Source organism: Coturnix japonica, chromosome 16 (genome assembly GCF_054131305.1).
Source record: "Coturnix japonica strain WE chromosome 16, WE-NBRP24, whole genome shotgun sequence".
Lineage (NCBI taxonomy): Eukaryota > Metazoa > Chordata > Aves > Galliformes > Phasianidae > Coturnix > Coturnix japonica.
This window is the reverse complement of record NC_140678.1, coordinates 15,200,336-15,224,730: the sequence shown is the minus strand read 5'-3', so window position 1 is coordinate 15,224,730 and position 24,395 is coordinate 15,200,336. Positions and strand designations below refer to the sequence as shown.

The 24,395-nt window shown below is 41.3% G+C and overlaps 1 protein-coding gene across 1 annotated transcript in view; it reads left to right on the top strand.

The window, feature by feature from the left end:
• Nucleotides 1-8,327: 8,327 nt before the first annotated feature.
• The window catches only part of LOC146758286 (cytosolic carboxypeptidase 4-like), an 80,065-nt gene continuing 63,997 nt past the window's right edge, over nt 8,328-24,395 (top strand). The window contains exon 1 of the mRNA XM_085517303.1: nt 8,328-8,530. Within this exon, the coding sequence (XP_085373429.1) occupies nt 8,328-8,530 (203 nt within the window). The remainder of the gene's footprint in view (nt 8,531-24,395) is intronic.

Below are 24,395 nucleotides of genomic sequence, written 5' to 3'. Positions count from 1 at the left end.
AGCATTGAGGATTCTAAGCTAAGCATAGAGCATGCTAAGGATTGAGGATGCTAAGCATTGAGGTTTCTAAGCATTGGGGATTCTACGCGTTGAGGATGCTAAGCACTGAAGATTACAAGCGTTGAGGTTTCTAATCAGTGAGGATTCTAAGCTAAGCACTGAGGATTCTAAGTATTGAGGTTTCTAAGCATTAAGGACTCTGTGCATTGAGGTTTCTAAGCATTGAGGATCCTGAGCTTTTAGGATTCTAAGCTAAGCATTGAGGATTCTAAGCATTGATGATTCTAAGCATTGATGATTCTAAGCTGAGCGTTGAGGATTCTAAGCATTTAGGTTTCTAAGCCAAGCACTGAGTTTTCTAATCTTTGAGGTTTCTAAGCATTAAGGCCTCTATGCATTGAGGTTTGTAAGCATTTGGGATGCTAAGCATTGAGGTTTCAAAGCAATGAAATTTCTCAGCGTTGAGGATTCTAAGGAATGAGGATTCTAGGCATTGAGGGTTCTAAGAAATGCATGGATGATGCTAAGCATTGTGGATTCTAAGCATTGAGGATTCTAAGCTAAGCATAGAGCATATTAAGGATTGTGGATGCTAATCATTGAGGTTTCTAAGCATTGGGGATTCTACGCGTTGAGGATGCTATGCACTGAGGATTCTAAGCATTGAGGTTTCTAAGCATTGAGGATTCTAAGCTAAGCACTGAGGATGCTAAGTATTGAGGTTTCTAAGCATTAAGGACTCTGTGCATTGAGGTTTCTAAGCATTGTGGTTTCTAAGCATTGAGGATTCTAAGCATTGAGGATTCTAAGCTATGCATTGAGGATTCTAAGCATTTAGGACTTTAAGCATTGAAGTTTCTATGCAATAAGGTTTCTCAGCATTGAGGATTCTAAGAAATGACCATTCTACACATTGAAGATTTTACGCGTTGAGGCATCTAAGCTAAGCATTGAGGATGTGAAGCATTGAGGATTCTAACTATTGAGGATTCTATTTTAAGCATTGAGGATTCTATGCATTGAGGATTCTAAGCATTGAGGAGTCTTAGCATTGAGGATTCTAAGGTATGCATTGAGGATTCTTAGCATTTAGTACTTTAAGCATTGAGGTTTCTAAGCAATAAGGTTTCTCAGCATTGAGGATTCTAAGAAATGAGCATTCTACACATTGAAGATTTTACGCGTTTAGGTTTCTGAGCATTGAGGATTCTAAGGTATGCATTGAGGATGCTAAGCAATGAGGATGCTAAGCATTGTGGATTCTATGTATTGAGGATTCTATGCATTAAGGACTCTAAGCATTGAGGTTTCTAAGCTTTAAGGTCTCTATGCATTGAGGTTTCTAAGCATTGAGGATTCTAAGCCAAGCATTGAGTTTTCTAATCTTTGAGGTTTCTAAGCATTAAGGCCTCTATGCATTGAGGTTTCTAAGCATTAGGGATGCTAAGTATTGAGGTTTCCAAGCAATAAAATTTCTCAGCGTTGAGGATTCTAAGCTATGAGGATTCTAGGCATTGAGGTTTCTAAGCAGTGCATGGAGGATGCTAAGCATTGAGGATTCTAAGCATTGAGGATTCTAAGCTAAGCATAGAGCATACTAAGGATTGAGGATGCTAAGCATTGAGGTTTCTAAGCATTGGGGATTCTACGCATTGAGGATGCTAAGCACTGAGGATTATAAGCGTTGAGGTTTCTAAGCAGTGAGGATTCTAAGCTAAGCTCTGAGGATGCTTAGTATTGAGGTTTCTAAGCATTAAGGACTCTGTGCATTGAGGTTTTTAAGCATTGAGGATCCTGAGCTTTGAGGATTCTAAGCTAAGCATTGAGGATGCTAAGCGTTGAGGATGCTAAGCATTCAGGATTCTAAGCTATGCATTGAGGATTCTATGCAATGAGGATTCTAAGTATTGACGATTCTAAGCTCTGATGTGAGGATGCAACACGTTGAGGTTTCTAAGCATTTAGGGCTCTTATCATTGAGGATTCTAAGCATTGAAGATTCTACGTTGAGCATTTAGGTTTCTAAGCAATGAGGTTTCTAAGCATCGAGGATTCCAAGCATTGAGGTTTCTAAGCTTGGCATTGAGTATTCTAAGTATTGAGGTTTCTCAGTATTGAGGATTCTAAGCAATGAGGATTGTATGCATTGAGGATTTTATGCATTTAGGGTTATAAACTAAGCACTGAGGATTCTGAGCATTGAGGGTGCAAAGCGTTGAGGTTTGTAAGCATTGAGGTTACTAAAAATTAAGGTCTCTAAGCTATAAAGTTTCTAATCATTGAGGATACTAAGCATTGAGGTTACTAAAAATTAAGGACTCTATGCATTGAGTTTTTTATGCATTGTGGATGCTAAGCATTGAGGATTCTAAGCTTTGAGTATTATAAGCATTGTGGATTCTAAGCATCGAGGAATCTAAGCTAAGCATTGAGGATGCTAAGGATTGAGGTTTCTAAGCATTGAGTGTTCTAAGGTTTGAGGATTTCAAGCTAAGCATTGCGGTTGGTAAGCATTGAGGTTTCTAGGCATTGAGGATTCTTAGCATTGAGGATGCTAAGCATTGAGGATTCTAAGCATTGAGGATTCTAAGCATTGAGGATTCTAAGCTAGGCATTGAGGATTCTAAGCATTGAGGATGCTAATCATTGAGGATTCCCAGCATTGAGGATTCTAAGCTAAGCATGTAGGATTCTAAGTATTGAGGTTTCTCAGTGTTGAGGATTCTAAGCAATGAGGATTCTATGCATTGAGGATTTTATGCATTGAGGGTTCTAAACTAAGCACTGAGGATGTTGAGCATTGAGAGTGCAAAGCACTGAGGTTTCTAAGCATTTAGGTTACTAAAAATTAAGGTCTCTAAGCTATGAGGTTTCTAATCATTGTGGATACTAAGCATTGGGGTTTCTACGCATTAAGGACTCCATGCATTGAGTATTTTATGCATTGAGGATGCTAAGGATTGAGGTTTCTAAGCATTGAGTGTTCTAAGCTTTGAGGACTTTAAGCTAAGCATTGCGGTTGGTAAGCATTGAGGTTTCTAGGCATTGAGGATTCTATGCTTTGAGGATTCTTAGCATTGAGGATGCTATGCATTGAGGTTTCTGAGTATTTCAGATTCTGAGCATTGAGGATTCTAAGCTAAGCATTGAGGGTGCTAAGCAATGAGGATTCTCAGCATTGAGGATGCTAAGCACTGAGGATTCTCATCATTGAGGATTCTCAGCATTGAGGTTTCTAAGCATTAAGAACTTTAAGCATTGAGGATTCTAAGCATTGATCATTCTAAGCATTAAGGACTCTATGCATTGAGGTTTCTAAGCTTTAAGGGTGCTAAGCATTGAGGTTTCAAAGCAATAAGGTTTCTCAGCATTGAGGATTCTAAGCAATGAGGATTCTAAGCATTGAGGATTCTGCGCATTGAGGTTTCTAAGCTAAACATTGAGGATGCTGAGCATTGAGGATGCAAAGCATTGAGGATTCTAAGCATTGAAGTTTCTAAGCACTGAGGACTCTATGCTTTGAGGTTTCTAAGCATCGAGGTTTCTAAGCATTGAGGATTCTAAGCATTAAGGACTCTATGCACTGAGGTTTCTAAGCACTAAGGACTCTATGCTTTGAGGTTTCTAAGCATTTAGGTTTCTAAGCATTGAGGATTCTAATCATTGAGGATGCTAAGCTAAGCATTGAGGATGCTAAGCATTGAGGATTCTAGGCACTGAGGATTCTAAGCATTGGGGATACGAAGCTACGCAGTGAGGGTGATAAGCATTGAGGTTTCTAAGCATTAAGGACTCTATGCATTGAGATTTTTAAGCATTGATGATGCTAAGCATTGAGGATTTTATGCTTTGAGAATGCAAAGCAATGAGCTCTCTAAGCATTGAGGATTCTAAGCATTGACGATTCTAAGCACTGAGGATTCTAAGCATTGAAGATTCTAAACTAAGCATTGAGGTTTCTAAGCAATGAGAATTCTAAGCAATGAGAATTCTAAGCTAAGCATTGAGGTTGCTTAACATTGAGTAAGCTAAGCATTGGGGTGTCTAAGCATTAAGGACTCTATGCATAGAGTTTTCTAAGCATTGAGGATTCTAAGCTGTGCATTGAGGATGCTAAGCATTGATGTTTCTAACCATTGAGGTTTCTAAGCATTGAGGTTTCTAAGCATTGAGGATTCTCTGTTAAGCATTGGAATTCTAAGCATTGAGGATTCTATGCATTGATTGTTCTAAGCCATTGAGGGATCTAAACATTGAGTGTTCTAAGCATTGAGGATTCTAAGTAAAGCATTGAGGCTTCTCATCATTGAGGATTCTTTGCAGACTTGTTTCCCTATCCTTCGCTATAGGTATGCTTTTGTTTCATCAGGTATTAGTTCACTTGGTTGTTTTTTAGTTGCATCATATGGAATATTAGTCAAATGTGTGTAGAATTTCCATCTGCCTTCAGAATTTGGGATTTTGGGATCTGCCCCAAAATGATTTATAGAACCTGACATTCTAATTTCTTGGAGTTAAGGGGCTGGGGGAATAACCCAGAAAAAGAATAACGAGAATATCCATCTTTAGTAGGATGTTAAACTGTACTATGTCTGGATGCTTTGTACATGTATTGGTCTCTGCAGTCATTTCTAATCATTCTGATTCATTGGTGAGTGAATTCATAAAACTCATCCACTAAGGGATGTTTCCAAGCAACTTGGAGCCTGGAATACCTTCACCCAGCTTTGATGGTAGAAAGCAGTTAACCAAGGTGATTTGTAACATTCACTTCTTTGCCATGAGGACCATTGATAACGCATATCGTGTAAGTGTATTTAAGGGAGGGTTATCTCTCTGATAATTCTGGAAAACAGCAGTGGGCCCTGTCAGACTAGGTAAGCTGCCTCTGCATTAAGATGTGTCTCTTTGAGTAGGATTTTGCCAAATGCAGGGTCAGGAAATAAGGAGGAGGTGGGGTAAATGGAGGAGCATAGTATTACATCGTGGAGTAACTGAAAATGTGACAACTTGGGGAAAGATTTTGGGTGGGGAGCGGAGGAAAGTGACCAACACAGGTTCTGCCTCAGAGCAGTCTCAAGTTTTCTGTGATCTCAGTATTTGAAGTTGTTTTTTTTTTTCCTTCTCCTTGAATATATTTGATGTACATCACACCATATCCTGTCTTTGTCAGACTTTGTTTAACTAGGCAGCCTTGGGCAGTTCAGATGTATCCAAGGCAGGATGCAGCCGTGATACACGCAGCAGAACTGCGTTTGATGCTCTTTTTTACACATCATTTGACTCTCAGAATATGCTGTAGAGGTCACACATAATGAAGTTGGGTGGGAATGTTGGCTTTCTTTGTTTATCTCTTATGTCCAGGGGGTAAACTTGAACCTTTGATCTGTGCAGCTCTCATGATAAAGTCATGTTGTATTTAGGAATAAGGGGGAGTGGAGGGAAGGCCTATGTTTTGTGGGCTCTGGCTTGGGGCTGATAGGATGAGAGGTATGCAGAGGCACAGCCAGAATCATTCCAGTCAAGACCTGGATCTAGGTTGAATTTGTCACACGCTCTTTATGATTCCCTTTGACTCCTAATGAAATCCCAGTCTTGTGTCATTTCAAAACCTTGTTCCCTTTCAAACGCTGTGGCCCAAATAGCAGCTTGACAATGCATAGAATTTTAACCCATGTCAGGGCATCTGGAAGTGCACTTCATTTCCCTTCTGTGCCTCTTTTTATGAGGCGAGACATTGATTTGTTAACGGGGTTTCATTCTTTTATTTCAGATTGATCTTTCCCCAACTGATGTCATGATTTCTAACTTCCAAATCAGATAAAATCAAGAGGAAGATCCCTGCAATAGGCAGGAGATTAAGCAACAAGTTAGCAGTACTGTAGGAACAAAGCTCTTATTTTCATGCATATATCCACAGTTAAAATGAATAAAGAGAAGGGAAGGTGGGAGGTGGTTGATACGTTAGATTTATTACTCAAAGGGTTTTTGCTCCATGTTTTGCAAGAGGCATCAGTGCCTTTAATCTCTCATCTCTGGTTTTGTTAGTGGCACGTTATATCCTGGCCATGTCAGAATGTAGCACAGAGTAATGAGACAAGATCTGTTGGATGGGGCTTTATGTAGCACGAAAAGGTTCCTCTGCTCACTCTTTTTATTATTTACATTCCCAGTGAAGGTTACGTGTCATGTGGGCTTTGCAGAGATAAATGGGTAACCTGAGCTTTCTGGCAGCTTCCCCAGGACTTGGGGAGGATTCAGTGTAAGGACTGACTTGGGGATTTTGAAGCATCAAACTCAGTTCTGGGCCCTGAAGGAAACATAGAAGAACATGTGTCTCGGTGTCCTGAGGAGGTGCAGTGTAGCACAAGGTGGTATCAAGGGGCTCTGGACCAAAATTACACTTCAGAACAGTAGGTGTGTCCCAGAGCAGATCAGCAGCACTGGGGTGGCTTCATCAGCACTGCTGTTATGGGGCATAGTGAATCAAGAATGAAGTGTAGCAGCTCAGCTAAGTGCAGAAATCTTGACTATTGCCGGCCAGTTGGTGCCCGGAGATGTGATTTTGGCATTGCAAATATACCTGTCAGGAGGGGAGTGAAGCTTAGAAAGGGAGTTTTAAGTGGAATAGAGATGTTTCCCCACCTGGATCCTATGGATCCACTATTTCCTGGGGTTTAAAATCAGGACTCTCTAGAAGCTTTTGTCACGTTGAATGTTAGACAGAGGTTTATCAGTCTTGAGGAGAGCAGAATTCACATCTCTGCCAGTCTCACAGTATCCTCAATTAGCTGAATTGTGGCAAACCTTCCATTTCTGAGATGTGAAGACCCTTTCTTGTGGTTTCGTTTTCTCATAGAGTAACTGAAGAAAGAATCGCTCAATTAACATGCTGCATGCTTTCCCAATGTATAGAAGAGACAGGAGTTAAAGCCGTTTTCATCAGTTGCAAGGGAGCATGTTTTATTTTGCTTTGTGCTATTTACAGCTGTTGTCCATTAGGAGTCCTCAAGAGCCTCATTCTCAACTACAACAACACAGTCCCATAAGTTTAGCTCAGCAATGAGCCTGCAAAACAGCACTAAATCATGATGATGGGAGAAAGAAGAAAATGTTTGGAAATAGCAAAATGCAACTGATGCCTTTGTGAAAAGTAGTTTTTGCTTGTTGCTGTTTTAAAGCATTACTAAGGTAGACTGTAATGCACAGCATCTAGCTGGAGCTGAATAGAGGTTGTTTTCTAATATATATATGTTTTTGTAATAAAAAGTAAGCAGAACTCCTAGTATGTCTCTATTGGCTGAAGGGATCTTTTACAGTCCATTAGCGCCTTGGGCACTAATGTATACACAGCAGTGAAAATATACTAATCTCAGGGTAAGGTGCAAGAATGATAAAGGAAAAATAAAGATTAGTACACGGCTATTGAATAGCAGAGTTCTGGTTGCTTTACTGGACCACAGTATGATTGCTCTGTATGAATTCGAGTGGAGACTCTGGTCATGCCCATCAAATGCCTATGAACGGGAAGGGGTGAATGTGGGATTGTTTCCAGACCTGTCTACATCCTTGCAGAGGAGTTGGACCAAGTGACCTTTAAGGATCCTTTCCAACTCAAAAGGTTCTGTGATTCCACCTCTGTGTTTCACATTAATTGAGTAATGATTTGTAAAGCTGTTAGAAAACTGAAGGACTTTAGTACAGCTTTGGGAGCTGAGGACATAGAAGCATAACTTGCTAAATCAGCGTTTGCTTACAAGGATGCTCAGATGATACCTTTGATTGTTTTCTGTCCCTTTACTAGAGAGCCTGTGCTCTGACAGAGCTGCAAAAAACATCATGGCATCGTTGTGATTCCCTGTCAGATAGTGGCTTCCGCTAAAGCAAATGTGTCAGGTTGATTTGTGACAGCAGCCTGAGATTGTGAACATTCACAGAAGGATAATTTTAAGACACATCATTGCTTTGTCCTTTTCTTTTATTCTCTATGCTTGGCAGGTGTCTACCTCTGTCTTCTTCCCTTGGCCCATCTGTGGATTTTGCTCAACACAGATGGGATTTTCAAACAATCTGCTGTCAAATTTGGTCTCTTCTGAGCATGTGTATACAGAGAGCTTTTGGAGACGTGTAACTAGGCCAAATGAGGGTGCTTTTTCATGGGAATGGCAAATAACGTATCTGATAGCAAGACAATTTTCTCTGCCAAATTGCTAGTCTGCTTTGCAACAGGGGTTCATTAGGCTCTGTCCATGAACTGTTTAGTAAGATTCTCTCTTAAAAAAAAAAGTTGGCATCGTATCTCTGCAGCTTCTGTGCATAACATCTCCATGCCTTTGCTTTGTTTTACAGACAGTCGTCCTTATGTCTTTCTGATGGCCCGTGTTCATCCTGGTGAAAGCAACGCCAGCTGGGTGATGAAGGGGACCCTGGAGTTCCTTGTGAGCAGTGATCCCATTGCTGATCTCCTGAGGAAATGTTTCATTTTCAAGATTGTCCCCATGCTCAACCCTGATGGAGTCATCAATGGCAAGTGCGTTGTAGTAACATACTTATTGTGAATTTTCACTGGGTTTACCTGCAGGCTTTACTGCTGTATACTTAGCAGGCCTAGTCTTCAGTGTTTTGGGCCAGAATTCCTGTTGCCTTTTGCCTTGTGTTTTATTCATCCTGTGATCAGTCCTGTAAGGAGAATGTAAGTCCTGGATACAGCCCAGTGTGCTGTCTTGTGTGCATCAGATATTCATGGTTCTGTACTGTGTGGGGCCGTAAGGTGTCCCAACTGACTGGGTGAAGTATTAGCGATAGCAGACAAACTGAATCTTACTTGCTGAATGGAAAGTTATCTATTCTGCCAAATCAGCAGGGCAAACTTTATCTGCAAGCTGATATATCTGGGAATAACTGGCTTTAATTAATGCTTTATATAACCTGAATGGGGGAAAGATGTAAGGATCTATTAAATGCTCGTATCTTTATGGAAATGTTTCCGTATAATGAAACTCCCTCCTTCTCCTATCTCCTTTACTCTGTTTCCTCCCACATGCTTCTGAAGAGATTCCAAGTCTTTCTGAGCTTATGAATATACCAGTTTCTTTTTGCATTCTTCAGAGCTGCCTTTACATTGCTCCTACCCACATCATCACTACAACCATTCATCTGGTTTCAGGTCAGGTTGTGCTGATCCGGTGCTGAAGAAACAGGGTAAAGACCTTAAGCAAATCTTGAGCTTATTTGGTCCTAATCTAATTCCTTTCTGTTGTGGTCTGGGCTTCAGCAGAGGGCAGCTTGGAGTGTTCTTAGCCTCTGGTCTGCGACTATGAGCATAGTTTTTTGTGTTCCTGTTCTCCCCAGGACATGAGTGTGTTGTAGTTTAGGCTGTTCAGGGGAGCTGGATGCTGCCCCCGAGTATTGGAAGCTTCTGCTGGCACCAAATGTTTCCTTGATTCTTCCAGACAGCAGAAGCAAAAATGAAAGATTGTGGCTTTCTGTTTTTCCTTTCACTCTGCTTAATTAAAGTTTCCAGCAGATGGAGGGCTGGAGGGAATGTCTGACCTTTTTTCTCCAGCTGTCAGGAGTGAGCATAGCAGAGGAAGGGTCCTCAGGAGGGACAGTGTGGCTTTTGGTGACACCTGGAATGAAGGGTACTGTCTGAGCTCATATCACACAGGAACGTGTGGAGCTTCCACTGTAGTTCAACCTGGTGATGAGTAGGAAAGTTTGGTGTGGGATAGGAGCAGAGGTCCAAGGACTTGGCTATGGCTCTGTAGCTAAGCATGAAGCCTGGGGAAGGGAGAGAACCATTCCATCATGCTCCAATTTAAATGCTGTGCTGTGGGGCCTCCCATGGCTCTGTTGCTCTTGCTTCTTCCCATGTGCTTTTTCAGTGGACTGAGGTGTTCCTGCACAGAAAGAAAAGCTTCTTTTCTTGGCCTAGAGTTTATTGGCAGCTTTTTGGAGATGACTTTTAGTCCCTTGCTGCATGTGGAAGCACATGCAGGTTTCTTTGTCCATTAATGTTCTACTTCATCTAGGTTTAAGTGCTGTATTAAACTCTGTTGTCATTCAAATCACTGCCACAAAGGGAAGCTCTTTTTCCAGGAAAAGGGTCTGTAGGCCATTATTGACTGAGTAGCTGTAAACAGGTCCATACTACTTACTTTTAGGTCTCTGTAGCACATTTCAGGAAGCCACTTATTTGCCTTAAGATTTACAATCACGACTGAATGTGTCAAATCCACTGTTTATTTTGAATCATCACTCATTTCGAATCTTCATGCTTTGAAAGTGCATCTTCTGTACTACCCATCCATCCTTCTGTTATCTGGTATTAATCCTGCTCTAGTCTCGTTACCTCGGTATCTTTATATTTAAAAAAGGGTTGAATTCTTTTCTGTTGGCAGTTCTTTTGAAGCTCCTCACTCTCTCCCTCCTCCCCAGTCCTGTGTGCTGGGGTGTGCATAATGCTTCCCTGCCCGTCACAAAGATGAATGCCATCGCACGGTTACAAAGGATTTCTTCCAGCAGCCCAGCTGTGCCCCTTCCCCAGCTGACTCCCTGCTGCAGGCACAGCTCAGTGGAAGAGTGCTCATCCCAGCAGGATACCGTGCAATCACACTTCGAGAGCCTTGTGCAGCAACAAGACGATCAGGGCCTTGGTATTTGCTTTGGTTAATGTGATCTGAAAGTTGCATGCAGAGAATGTTCCTCTGTCACAGATATGATGGCAGTAATGTGATTATGCTCTGACTGTGTGTGGCTGAGCTAGGAAACAGCCTTCCCTTTCACTCCCTTTCACATCAGTCAGTACTATGAGGATTTATTCCTGTCTGTCAGTGATGGAGAGAGTTGAGTCCTGTTGCTGATGCTAAATGAAGGTAGTGGTGATGCAAGCATGTCTGTATGAGTAAGGCTGTCATCACATAAAAATAAAAATCACTACCCAATATCACATATAATTTGAGTTTGTTCAATCCAGAGAGTACTGATGAGCAGTTGTGTTCTGTGCGACTGTTCTCATGGAATCATTAAGGTTGGAAAAGAAGTCTGTCATCTGGTCCAACCGTCCGCCTACAACCAGTATTGCCCAGTAAACCGTGTCCTGAAGTACCACATCTCCATGTTTCTTTAAGGTCTCCAATGGATGGTGACTCCACCTCCCTGGGCAGCCTTTGCTCTGTCCTGAATAGCAGTCAGATGTAGGGTTTGTCAAATAAATTTCAGCTGATCTGGTAGTGGCTATATATTTTAATGTTAGACACTACTTTTTATTAAGTGCATCCTGTGTGTTGTCACACAGTAGTGTTTGACCACTGCTGGAAATGGGATGCTGCCTCTGATAGATGTATGGTCTGACCTGATATAGTTATTTGTGTGTTTTTTTTCTTCTTTACAAGTAAAAGTAGTCTTAATCTCCAAGAACGGTGCTATAAGATGGTCCAAAGTGACAGGCATTAAATTACTAAAGGGAAAGTGTCCTTGTAGGCTGATTATCTTGCGAAGGCTGTTCTGTGAAAACCCAAGGTATTGGTTGGCGTTCAGCTGACTGTTTTCTCTCATCCCTTTATCGTCTTTTTAAATTAAATCACGGATTAACAGGAAAGCTAGAGAAGGAATTCCATTCTACACAGCGGTGGAGAATCCATGAAGGAGCACAGCACTTTGATTAGGAAACTGCTGAGTTATACTGGGTGAGTGAGAGACCCGTGCTTTGTTCCTGGCTCTGCTGTTGATGAAGTATGTGACCTTGAGCATTTCCCCCTCCTTTTTTTTTCTTTCCCCTGAGTTTTCTTCCTGGGAGGATGAAATAATGACACACCACAACCTTCACACAGCTTGAAATGAGTGAAATATGTGTACCAGGAGCATTTTCTCTTCAATCTAGTTCTTCTGATTCATCCACTAAAACCAGGGTCAGGAAAGGAACTTGTAAAAGCTTATGACAGCACAAACAGTTCTGTTACAAAGAAATACCCAGCACTGTTGGCTGTTCACACTGTTCCACATAAGCTCATTACCACACAGTGGAGCAACAAGTTGCCTGTGCACCAACACTTCTCCATGCAGTTGTGTACCATCTTGTGACCTGCTTTTAGGCTGTCTTCTCTGTGCACATGCTACATACCCTTCTGTCAACAGCTTGTGTATGCAGCCATTCCTCAGTGTCTGCTCACACCTGCATATCTTCTGCACCCACGTACCTGGTGCTCCCATGTGTATGTTAGCAGTCACGACGTGGTAGTCAGCATTTTGTGGGGATTTTTTTGGCTGGACTTCTTCAGAGTCTGCAGTTTCATATAAATATTGCTATTTATTACCCCTGAATTTAGGGTTATTAATTATATCAGTATAACCTAATTTATATCACCATAAACAGCAATAATAAATAGTGCCAAATGCTAACGCGCAGTGCTTGCCAACCGTGCCCGTGTTTAATGAGTGCTTCCCCCCCACTTCCCAGAAGTATTAAATTAAAAATGATTCGGCCTTGCGATATGATTGATCAAACAAGAGGTGGAACTCCTAGATAAGTGCTTTTGTTTTAAAGAATATTTCATCTTCAGACTGCCCATGCACTGTCTATTATGAGCATCCACAGGTCTTGAACTGCCCAATCTCTCTCTTCCAAGTTCATGTCTCTCTCCTCCATTGCCACCTTCTTCCTTTTTCTTTACTCCCTTTCATGTTTCCTCTTTCTTCCCTTCTGTCTGCCCTTTTCTCGCTTTCCTTTCCCTACTGTTGAATCAAAGAAGCTTTTCAATGAGAGGAACTTGATGTGTTTTTGTAAATGAATTGAACCAATCAGTGGAGATGGGAGCCGGTGAGTCTATTTTGGTAAAGGAAGATTAATTTTTTTGGAAGCAGTGTGACTTCTTCGAAGGCATGGGGTAACCATAGTAGCTGTTAGGAAGAGGAAATCCTGATTTGCATTTTGGATTATAGCCATGGACTATTCTTTATCTGGTTTAAAAACACCCTGTTCCCTTCTGCACCTGCCTTCCCACAACACAGGCTGAGTAAGCTTTGCTGCTGCTTATAGGTAAGGCAGGTGAGCTGGGCTTTTTGTTTGTTTCTCTTTATTGATATTCACTCTCACTTTAGTCAGGCTGTTTGTTCCATCCTGTTTTACTTACAGGGCTTTGTTTATTGCGCCCTGGAATCCAGCAGAGAAAAGCTTTAACTCTGACAATTACAGAAATGGAGAGATAGAAACGTCCTCTGAAAGCCCTTTCAGAACACATTTCTATTGCATGCTCTCAGAAGGGAAACTATTAACTATTAATGTTTCCCACTTACTTTTTGAAACAAAAAAGTTTTTTTGAAGGATACTTGTAGGAAGAACAGAAGCAAGCTAGTTCTTCTACCCAAAAGCATTATCTGTGTATATAACTTCTATTTCCTCCTATATTATTGTGCACTCTCCTGCACTGAGACATTTTGTTCTCCACGTAGTCAGAGGCAGAGCTGGACATAGACAGCAAACAAGCTAAGGGCCGCACTTGAGGACTCACTTGATGACCCAGAACTGCATCCTTGAGGATTAAATCTTGAAGTAGAGGCACACAAAGCCATGTGGCTGTAGACATCCCTCCTACTCTCCCTTCCCTTCTCTTGTTTGCTTCTCTCTGATCAGAGGGTTAAAGAGGAGTTGAATTCTCAGAATCTAGTCTTGCATATCTAAATGGATGCCATGCACTTTGCAAGCACAATTTAAGGGGTCTCTCCAGACTAGCTGATGTGTGATGCGTGCATTTCTTTAAGGATAGTGCCAACGGTAGTTGGGTAGATGCGTGTGGAAGAACATTTTTGCATAAGATTCAGTCCTTACTCATTTAGAATGGCTGTGCTCTGAGCTCTGTGTTATAAGGTGGTCTATTTGCAAGCGCTGACTCGGGACCTCAGAGCAGATGAAAATGCCATGTCTGAGGAATGCTTGTACTGCATCTGGAATGTGGCTCAGGGAAGTGCTATGAACTGTGGGTGAACTTTCTTTGAGTGCAGTAGATGGTTCTTATCTAAGTGCTGCTCTCTTGCCTCTGGTGTTGCCTCAGCTGTCCCCATAAAGAGGACAGTGATCTTGCACTGGTGGTGAGGCATAACTGGTGAAAATGTGCTTCTTGTTGGCCATCACGGTCTTCTCAGCAGGCCGTCCTGAGAATTTTGGGTGCTTGTTCTTTAGTTCTAGTGAAGAGGGTCTAAGACCACTTATACTTCTTCAAGGCAAGCAGCCTTATTGTTCCTGATAGTCTCAGCAGATTCCCTATAGCAGAAGCCCATGATTTGGAAGGTTAGATCTATAGGATGTGAGGTAATGGCCTCAATTTGCACCAGGGTAGGTTCAGGTTGGATATTAGGCAAAATTTCTTTTTAGAAGGAATGGTGGTGTGTTGGAACAGCTGCCCAGGGAGGTGGTGGAGTCACTGTCCCTTGAGGTGTGCAGGAACCGTGGAGATGTGGCGCTGAGGGATGTCACTGGGCATGGTGGGGATGGGCTGATAGCTTGGCTAAATGGTCTTTCCAACCTTAATGAGTCTATGATGCTATGAAATCTGGCTAGTACATGAACAACATAAGATAAAATATGGGTATGTGATTCTTTAAGTCTTTGCAGCTTCTCCCTTGGTGGACCCAGAACCAGAGTCTGATCCTCCACCAAACTCTTCTCAGTACATCAGTATGCTGTGGGAGATGACCCTATTTCAGACAAAGCCTTTGCCCTGTGCTAACATGGCAGTCCATCCTTGGCTCTCCTATGGTAAACCTCTGTTGGCACGCAGCTACACCCCAGGACTCCTGACAGCACTTCTAATGCAGTATTGTTTATTCCTTCCTTTATCAGCTGGAGCTGTTGGGCTCCCCTGAGTTATTAGATCTATTCGCTCATTGTCAGTGTTTCCTCCTTTGTAAATATGTCCCCATATGTCTCTGCTCCTGAGGAATATGCTTTCTTTTCTATTTACTGCTTTTCCCAGGCACCCACCTCCTCATTGCTCTATCCACCCAGTGGCCCAATAACAGCCACAGAGATAAATAAACAACATAACTCTTCCTAGCTATTGTTGTTATTGTTGTTGTTGCCGCCCTGCATAGTAATACATATAATAACAAGGAAACAAATCTTATTACTAAAGTAATTACAATAAATAAAAAGCTGAGAAGGGAGATGAAGGAAGGGTCTGTCAGGGGAGTGATTGCAGTAGGGGTTTTTAAAATTTAATTTACTCGAGATGTTCTTTGCTGCTTTATTGATACCCTGCTGAGGGGGCTGCGACTAATTAGCAACCAGCTGTTGTTCTAACACACCCTCACCTAATTTATTGTTTCGTCAAGTCTCTAAAATAGGAGTCTGTCTGCTATCGTTGTCTGTGGGACTCGGCACCAGTCTCATGTCAGCAGTTGGTTTTATTGCTTGGTGCTTCTGTTTTCTGAAAGCTGAGTAGCTGAGACTTTGGGTGCTTTGCTGCCTTTCCTTTTATTTTCCAGCACTTTCCATGCGCTTTCAGGAGGTCGGGCAGGAGAATACGCTCAGTCTCTTGAATTATAAGAGCTTGTCCCAGAGTCCAGAGGCCTGTTATTATAACAGGCCAACACAATGCTAGATTCTGGTAAATTGCCCAGAGGGCTGTGCCACTGTTTGTATGCCTTGGTAGAGACCAAAAAAGACCTCACAGAGGAGGTCTGGCATAGATAGGGCCAAGGGTTTCTTAATATGTAATGTCTATGATCTTGTTCTCTTGCTTGTCAATATCCTATGGAAGTGCTGTACTATTGTTTGCCTTTGGAGAAAACAGTATCATGTCTAAACATCCACAAAAACGAATTAGTTAATGGTCATTTTAAGAACAGGGGGGACCAAATGCATTGTCTCTTGTTTCTTTGGTCTTCCAGTCCCAAAAGCACGCACAGTGTTTGCTCTGAAACAGTAAAGGTTCCCCCCATGAGGTGCCTGCAGCTCCCTCGATGCTTTCATACCCAATCTGTTCAGATTAGTCAAGGTCACTTGGGAATTTCACTGCACTTGAAGATTACTTGATATGAGCTCAGTGATATTAATGTCTTGGACTACTAAACAATTCAGCTTTAAGCCTCAGAAATTATTCCATTTTATATGGCTACTACCTTGTATTTTCAAGGTAGCATGAATATTAGATATGAACACGATGTTCCGTGGGCTCAGAAAGGAATTATTTTTGTTCAGCATTCATGTCTAGTCTCCTGACTGACAACGGGAGTTCATAATCAGATGTCTGCGCTCCTTTGACAGTTCTAAGAGCCAGGAGGCTGATGTACAAAGCTAGCTTTTAGTAAAGTTAATGAGTTGATTGAATTATATTCTTATTTGCATTAGTTTGAGTGTGTATGATTATCTTTTGTTTGTTATTATGCTCATTTAAGTCCATTTGGTAATATATTATTCCCATAGCAATTGTGCCTGTGCTAGGCTCTGTGCAGACAGGCAAGGACCAGCTTGTCTCTTGTTAGGAGCTGATCCAATACTGGCACAGCGTGCTTTAGAATTGGCAAGAACAAAGAGGATACTGGGGTGCTGGCTAATGGATCTGTTGTGAAGGCTAATCCATTTTCTCATGATGTACTTTATGGAGGTGGAAGCTTTTGTAGTTACTGCTTTCCTTCACTGTTTCTTCTTAGGATGGGGGGGAGAATCTCACTGCCGTGACTTCTTCAGCCACCCAGGGAAGATTTGTGAGGTTCAGTATCATCAGTGAAGGGACTGGAGAACGCTGTAAGATGAGGGATTTCTTTATGCTTTTTTGAAATTGTCAGGATGCACCTGCAAACCCTGAACCCAGTTCACCCCATAGTTAAACACTACAATGAGATGTCACACAGATACTAACGAACTTGGATTTTGCATCTGATTCCTGGTTGTGGTAGGCATGGAGTACCGACATAAATGCTGAATGTTCTGGGTAGAAGCTCATGTCATGAGTGCAAGGGCTAGTTTTGATCACTTATCTCAAGACCAACTCATCTTACCCAAGTTAATGCCTTTTGGAAGCTACAGATTCAGACTTGGAGTTGTTATTCATGGGATGGGAAAAAAGTCCACAAAATGAAATTGTAAAAACTTCACTTTTATAGATGCAATGAAGAATGTCCAATACTTTACTGCAATATCCACACTACCTGGAAAGCTGAAATTGCCTGGGAATGAAGATTATTGTCTCTCATAATATACCTTCATATATTACTGTGTAATAAATCGAGCAGTATTTCTTTCACCCTGCAAACTGGACATCCCTGGAGTTCCAAGTGACATTTCAAATTTTATACGACCATTCAGTCCCTTTTAAGTATTAAAACACATCATTTTTTGTGATATATGCACAGAAGTTCTTTCTAAAAGCATATGAATAAAAAAACTTGGAGCTTAGTTATGCAAAGGTAGAGCTGCCTTACTGCGTGTTGGCTTTTAAATGTCTCTGTTTAGTTAGCTCGGTATTTTAGCTACTACTGTTCTTTAACATCTCTGTTTCTGTGTTTCTTTTCCGCTCTTCCCTGCCCTCTGTTTCATTTGAATAACAGATTCAATTGAATAACAGCTGGCAAAGTACAGTGGTAGGAGAGCAGATATGTGACTGCCTTGGGTTGGAGAAATGGGCTGGCAATTGGAAAATGGTGTTTTAAAAAATGGGACAAAGAGGCATAACAACAAAAATAAGCTTCATCTGGAAGCCTGTATTTTCAAAATTGCTTGTTCAAAAATGCACCCACAGAGGACCAGCTGAGGTTGAATAGTTCACCTGTGTACATGGTTCATATGATTGCACATGCAATTAGGGTAATTACACGGGCAAATTTTACCCCAGTAGTTTGAGCAAATTGTCACCTTAATTTCTGAAACCAGCTGCATGTCCCAGGGAAGCAGCAAGAGAATGAAAAACAGAAAATTAAGTTGATGCTGGAATGACAAAGAGTGGGAAATCAAAACCTCTCCTGTGACCTGAAAGACAGCACTGCTGGGAGTCAGGGAAAAAAAAGTCAGCCACACTTCTAATGCTGTAAAGCGTTGGAGTCTTAAAGGGATAGAAAAATGAAGAGCTTTTTGAAGTCATCTGGCCCAGAATTTGAGCTGGAGGAAACAATATGAAACAAAAAGAAGAGGGTGAGATGGGCAGCAAAGGGGGCTTCAGTAATGATGACCTTGTGTCTGTATGCACTGTAGAACTACGAAGTTGGTATTTGAACACACCCCAGCTTGGTGATGTTGTGATCCTGTTAGGAACCTTCAGATTAGCACGGTGATACTTCATTGCATGGGAATAGTGATTATTTTGGCATTAAGTTGCTGTAGAGATCTTGCTGTGTTCAGAGCTCAGCCACTCTTCCTTGTACTGTTAGAACTGGCTTGTAAATTCCACAGGTGGATGTGTCCCTGTACGAGGTGCTTAAATATTCCATTACATTCGATAGAGCCTCTTCTGCGTTGTTTGCTTGAGGAAGTAGAGCACAGTGAGGAAGTGGTAGTGGACAATACAGTCTAGATCCTAAACCACCTTTTGGGTCGCTTTGATTTGTCTCCAAAAATGATAAGTACTTAAGGTATAGTTATTATAGTTGAAGAAGTCCTATTACTCCTACTCCTGTAAAGTTATTATGCAGTGACAACGTTCTGGGTGAGTACAGGGGTTCTTTCTATGTATATCACATGGCATCTCAGATGGTAATGTTTCTTTATCTCCCATATCTCTAATTTTTCTCCCCTACATGTTCAGAAGCTCAGCTTTTGATTAAAAAAAATCTATCCTCCATTTAAGGGGCACCTGATCCCACTGAGCACCATCTAAAGCAAAACTTGCTTCCCAGGTCTATCTCTGGTCTGTGACGTTTCTACCAGTAGATAACAATGATAACAGTAATGTAAACTTTGAGGAACATTTTGCATATTCATTGTCTGGTAGTTTAAAGGCTTTTGTATTTTTTTTTAATGTAATTTAAAATATACATTAAAATTTTAAATTATATTAAAAAAAAAAAAAAAAAAGATTTAAAAAAAAGTGTCTATTTTTCTGTCATCCCCCAAATGGTTATGACACATAAGAGGATGTAAAGTGCAGAGCAGCTGAACAATCATAAACTATTTTAATACCACTTAAAAATGAGAAGAAGCAGGAAAAGAGGTTTGGGTATTAATGAAGTTTATTGCACTCGTCTGTCACTTCTACAGAGCATGATTGGGGTTTTAAATCCTTGCTCCAGTGACGTGGAAAAAAACGTGGTGGTCTTTCATCCAAGTCCCTTATAGATGTTATTCTGTCACAGAAATCTCTAGTACCACATTTGAGCTCACGGTGAATTCTATGCTCCAGTGGATGTAATGTTAAGCAAAGCAGTTCTGGATTATATTTGTGGTAGCAGAGCTGTAAAGCAGAGCCTGAAAGTGAAGTCAAGAGTTATAGGAGATTATGGCTGTTACATTTTATTTGAACTTTTTTAGGTGATTCAAGGTAAGCTCCTTGGATTTAGGCTGAGATATCTGGGGAGTCAAGGCTGGAAAGACAGGCCATACTCTGTGGGTTAAACCATTTGCAAGGAATACCCAAACCTCTTTCTAGTTGACCTGTTTAGTGTCTCACTATAAACATATATTAACATTCAGTGTAGAAAGCTCACTGCTGAAGGCAGCAGAGGGGTGACTGTTCCCCACCCCCTCCAAAACATGTCAGGGAAGAAAGCTTGCTTTGGAAGACCTCCATGCCTGGGTGATGCATTGCATGTTTTTGTGTGTGTGCTAGTTTTCAAGTGAAGAGCACCAAAGAACTGCACTAACTGAATTAGCTGTAATTTGTCTCTTTCTGTGATGTGCAGGTGAGGGCACCCTTGAACTGTTCTAGTTCTCTGTCTATCTTTAGACTGATTCGAGCAGCACAGGATCTCATCAAGCATGTAGTCTGTTCAGAGGCAGTGGCTTTGAGCCTCCCAACTCATAATACTAATACAACTGGGAATCTAAATAAAAAGGAGAATGTTAAGAAAAAGTCTCTGTTGCTGTAAGCAGAAATAATCAGAATCAAGTCTATCTTTCCATTATGTGGTTTCTTACAGAAACAAAAGCCCAGCTGGGGGCTGTTACTTATAATGAACTGGTTTGGCCAGTGTTCGTGCCTTTCCCTTTTTTTTGTTGCCATGTGTCAATTCTGACTGTGTGTACTGCTATGACAGCAATTTATTTCTTATATCTTTTGTCCCAAAGGGTGTCAAAGAGCCATAACAAAACTGTATGTACTTTAATGTCAGGCATTGCTTAGTGTGCTACCTTTGGGCTGCTACAGAGTAGTTCTTTATAACCTCTGAACCTGTTGCCTATGAATACAGGACGTTGCTGGATTTAAGCCATCGGGCAAAAGTCACAGCAACTGGGTGTGCAGCAGTTATTGTGAGCTACAGAGTGACTGAAAGAAATCCCTTAGATGCAATCAGACAGTGTCCGTATTCTGTTTTTGTTTTCCCCCAGCATTTTATCCATCTTTGAGAAACACCTGGCAGCTCTGAAACCACAATTGTACTTGCATGATCTCAAGTGGAATGGCTGGTCCCTAAACAGCATGTGTCTACCAAGCACTATGTCTCCACAAACTACCTGCAGGGCATGGTTTCTTCCTTAAGCCTGATGTGAGCTTAAATAAGGAGTTTGCTTTGAGGTTTGCCAAGAAGCGTTCTTTGTGTGTAAATGTGTATGCAGCCATAGAGTAATGGAGACCATTTTGACACAGGCTATCAGGATTGAAAGGCTGCAGTTTTGCTTGGAGGTTACGTATACGTTTTTATATGCAATTAGTTAAGTTGGGGTTTAGGCATTTAAATGGCCATTTGTGCTCTCACTTTTGAATATTATGCTCATCCTTTGGGAATGAGCTTGTGCAAATTAGGCATGAAAATAAGCATACGTTTTGTGTGCTGTACTGTCAGCATTTTGCTGTATTTGGTAATAAACTCGTATTGATTTAACAGGTTTTTTTTCCCCTCTCTTGATATTTCTGCTGTAATCTGAAGAATGTGAGCTGGTGGCTACAAAGCAGCAGTACAGCAGTGTTTTCCTTTTCCTAGTGACTGACTCCTTTAATTGTTCCTGTAGCATAAGCTCGTATTTCCATCTAACTCTTATTTAGGATACTCTCATGGTGAGTTGGAATTTATCCCTGCTTTGCCTTGTGGTTGAGTAGTGACCAAGACTTGCCCCTAGCTGATTTATCCTTCTTTTATCTTCTTTCCCTTCATACCCACACAAAAAAAGTCTGTCTGTGTACCGAACTGTGAAATACATGGGAATACAGAATTGATATTGTTGGTTCAGAGCTCCATCCTGGAAGCTTCAGAGAAAAAACTGCTTACAGGGGGATGAAGGCCTTTGAAGGGCTTATTAGTGACTTGGCCTATGGGCTTCCTGGGGGCTTGCTAGACTCTGCTGTATCACAACTTTAATGTCTCCACATAAAGTTATCTACTGTGAATACTTAATAAGGGGGATGAAAAGATCAGATCAGTTGATGAAAAGAACAGTTCGAGCTGATGCTAAGTTGCTGCCCCAAAACCTTGAGGATACTGAAATTTGCAATGAAATTTGGAACCTTTGAGTCAGCTGACTTATGATCCATTGTAGCATAATAATATACACTGTTGTTTAATATACCTTCCATGATTCTACTGTTAGAGTAGGCATCAAGACATGAGAGCAGCATTGTGAGTGCCACAAAGGGTAAGAATTTTGTCAGTTAATGTTCATTGAGGAAGAAATTAATCTTTGGTTCTTTCACATTAATAATCCTATTAAGGGTTGGCTTAATGAAGTTTTACTGACTAATTTTCGAGCTGTAATTTGCCTGTGATTCTTTTGAAAATTTTTTAATGAAATGGAAATTTACATAGACTGCACAACAATAACCTAATGAAGTGGCAAATCATATTTTAAAATCACTTGTGATTCCAAATGGCATCTTAATTCTTGGAATTGAAGACCATTCACACTGAGAGGTTCTGAATCATTGAAAGTAAGATGGAGCTTTTTCTAACCCAGGAAATGCTAACGAGTACAAAATGAGTCTGTGAAATGGTTCATGCAAGCTTGGACCAGTTCTGTGTGTTGCTGAAAGAAAATGAAATAGAGAAGATCTGAAAGGAAGCCCTCATCTTCTTGAATGAATGCTATGGAGAGTCTGTGCTTGGGTAGCACAAACATGATACTGTCAGTGAATGCAGCCAGTACCGAGATGGGGCTGCATTCCTACAGACTAATGGCAAAAGAGCCTGGATGGATCATGGTCTGATTGTCATCTCTTAACACTTGAGAGGGAGCGCAAAGAGTGATGAATGTATGTGAGTGTTACAGAGAGCAGAGCTGAGGCCCCAGCAGTGGCTCCAGTCTCCTCTTATGTTTTCACAAATCACCTGGGAACTGACTCAGTGAAATTTTTCATTATAGAGTGATTTCTGATTACTGTAGGTAGCCCAAAACAGGGCCTACTGGGTAATCTCTAGAGGCTTTCCTGGGTGTTTTAACTCCATTCCTTGCCCTTGAAGAGCTGAGATATGCCTCCATTAAGCAGCCGAGTTCAGGAGCTTATCTGCATTGCTTTAAGCTTTCTAGTTTCGCATCAGCCCATTAGAGAACCTCTTTCCTGGGTTGGAAAGGAGAAGGAATTCTTTAGATCTGCCAGTATTTTTCTAATACCTGATGCTCATAGGCTGCTCTTTTTACACTTTAAAATGTCACATTGGATTCCTGATGGAACTGGAGATTTTTATCTTCCTCTTTTCTGCCAGACCTGACATTTTTCTGGTTTTCTTCTACACTGAAGGCTTAATTTCTCACATGTGTGAGACAGAGTGAAAATTAAACAAACAAGCTGGCAGATAGATAGAATGGTTCTTCATGTCTGGAAAGCTGCAATGAGCTGTGACTTAGGAATTACAATGCTTCATATTCAAACTTTTCTTTTTGATGCATTGGGGTGGCACAAGAGCTGACAGTGACATATGGAGAAGGCCCTGTTAGGAGGATTGAGGCTGTTATGTGATAAATGACACAGTATGTCAAAGGACTTCTATTATCCATCATGCTGGCTTCCTCTGAACACGGTCTCATTGAAAAGAGAAGTAGCTGCACGTACAACTGGGGGATGCTGTAATAGGGTCAGTGGTATGCTCCAGAGAAAATAAGAAAGCTGGCAAGTACATGTTTGCGTGGGAATTGATGACTCTGGAGCTTTGAGTTCAGAATTTTCAAGTCAAATTTAATTCAAATATCTGAGGTATCCCCACTGTACATTTGTGTCAAGGATGAGCCCTACCTTCAAAAGAAGCTTTCTCAAAGCTCGCTCACGTATTCAGAAGGCTTCAAAAACCCACCAAGTTTTCAGTGTTGAGAAGCTAAGCTTTCTTAGGAAAAAAAAAGAAAGCTATTTATTATCAAGTTCTGGACTGATGGCATGATTCTGGCTGCTAATAAATCCCCAGAGTTCTCTTATTGCGTTTTTTTAACCTCTGTTGACTGCTTTGACTCTGAAATGCAGTGGAGTAAAAGTTGTGATCTGCGCTTTCCTATATGCAGGAGACATGTAAGTACTGTTGCCCTTATAAATACAAGGGATAAAAAGTACTGCTGACGGAACAAGACTTTGTCTCTCGTGACCTGATACAGAAATATCCTCTGTAAGGCGCCTTCCACCCTTCTTGACCATACAAGTTAAGAATCAGAGCAGGCTTTCACAGCTCTGTGCCTCACACTGGTGGAGAGTCTGTCAACATTTTCCTCTCTCTCATCACCCTTAACCCAACAGTGCCTCCTTGTTTGTATAATCTATGTCAGAATGACGCACGAACTGGGGGCTGTTCAAGAGAAGCGAGGAATGTATGGCACGGCACAGGCACTCATCCTTTTCAACCTCCTTTAGACCATCTCTTTTTGCAGTACCCATAATAGCTGTTTTTTTCCCTGCTTGATTAATGGACCCTCAATAGCTATGTAGTCTATAAACCCAGACAAGACAAGTAGCCTGTCTCTTTTGATCCCTGCACCCTAATAGCCTGATTTTGACTCCGCTTAAGTGGTGTTTATGTGCCCACATGAGCGGTAGTAATTGGTGCAGAATATCAAATGTCACTATTTGACATTTCATTCGTAACAGTAGTATTTAAAGTAAAGGCTTTAACTTGATGATTCATCAGTAGCCAGTGTCAAATGATCTGGGACGGTCGGTATTTTAAAAGTGTCAATCAACAGATGGATCACTCTGGAGATAATTTAATCAGAGCCCATCAGTGAACTGGCCTTAAAAAACAATCCTTCAGGATTATTGTCACAGCCGTATTGTTTAGAAGATGAGAGCGGTGCTTCCTTGGGAGCAGGCTTGGTAGCAGAGTGGCTCCTTCCATAGCTC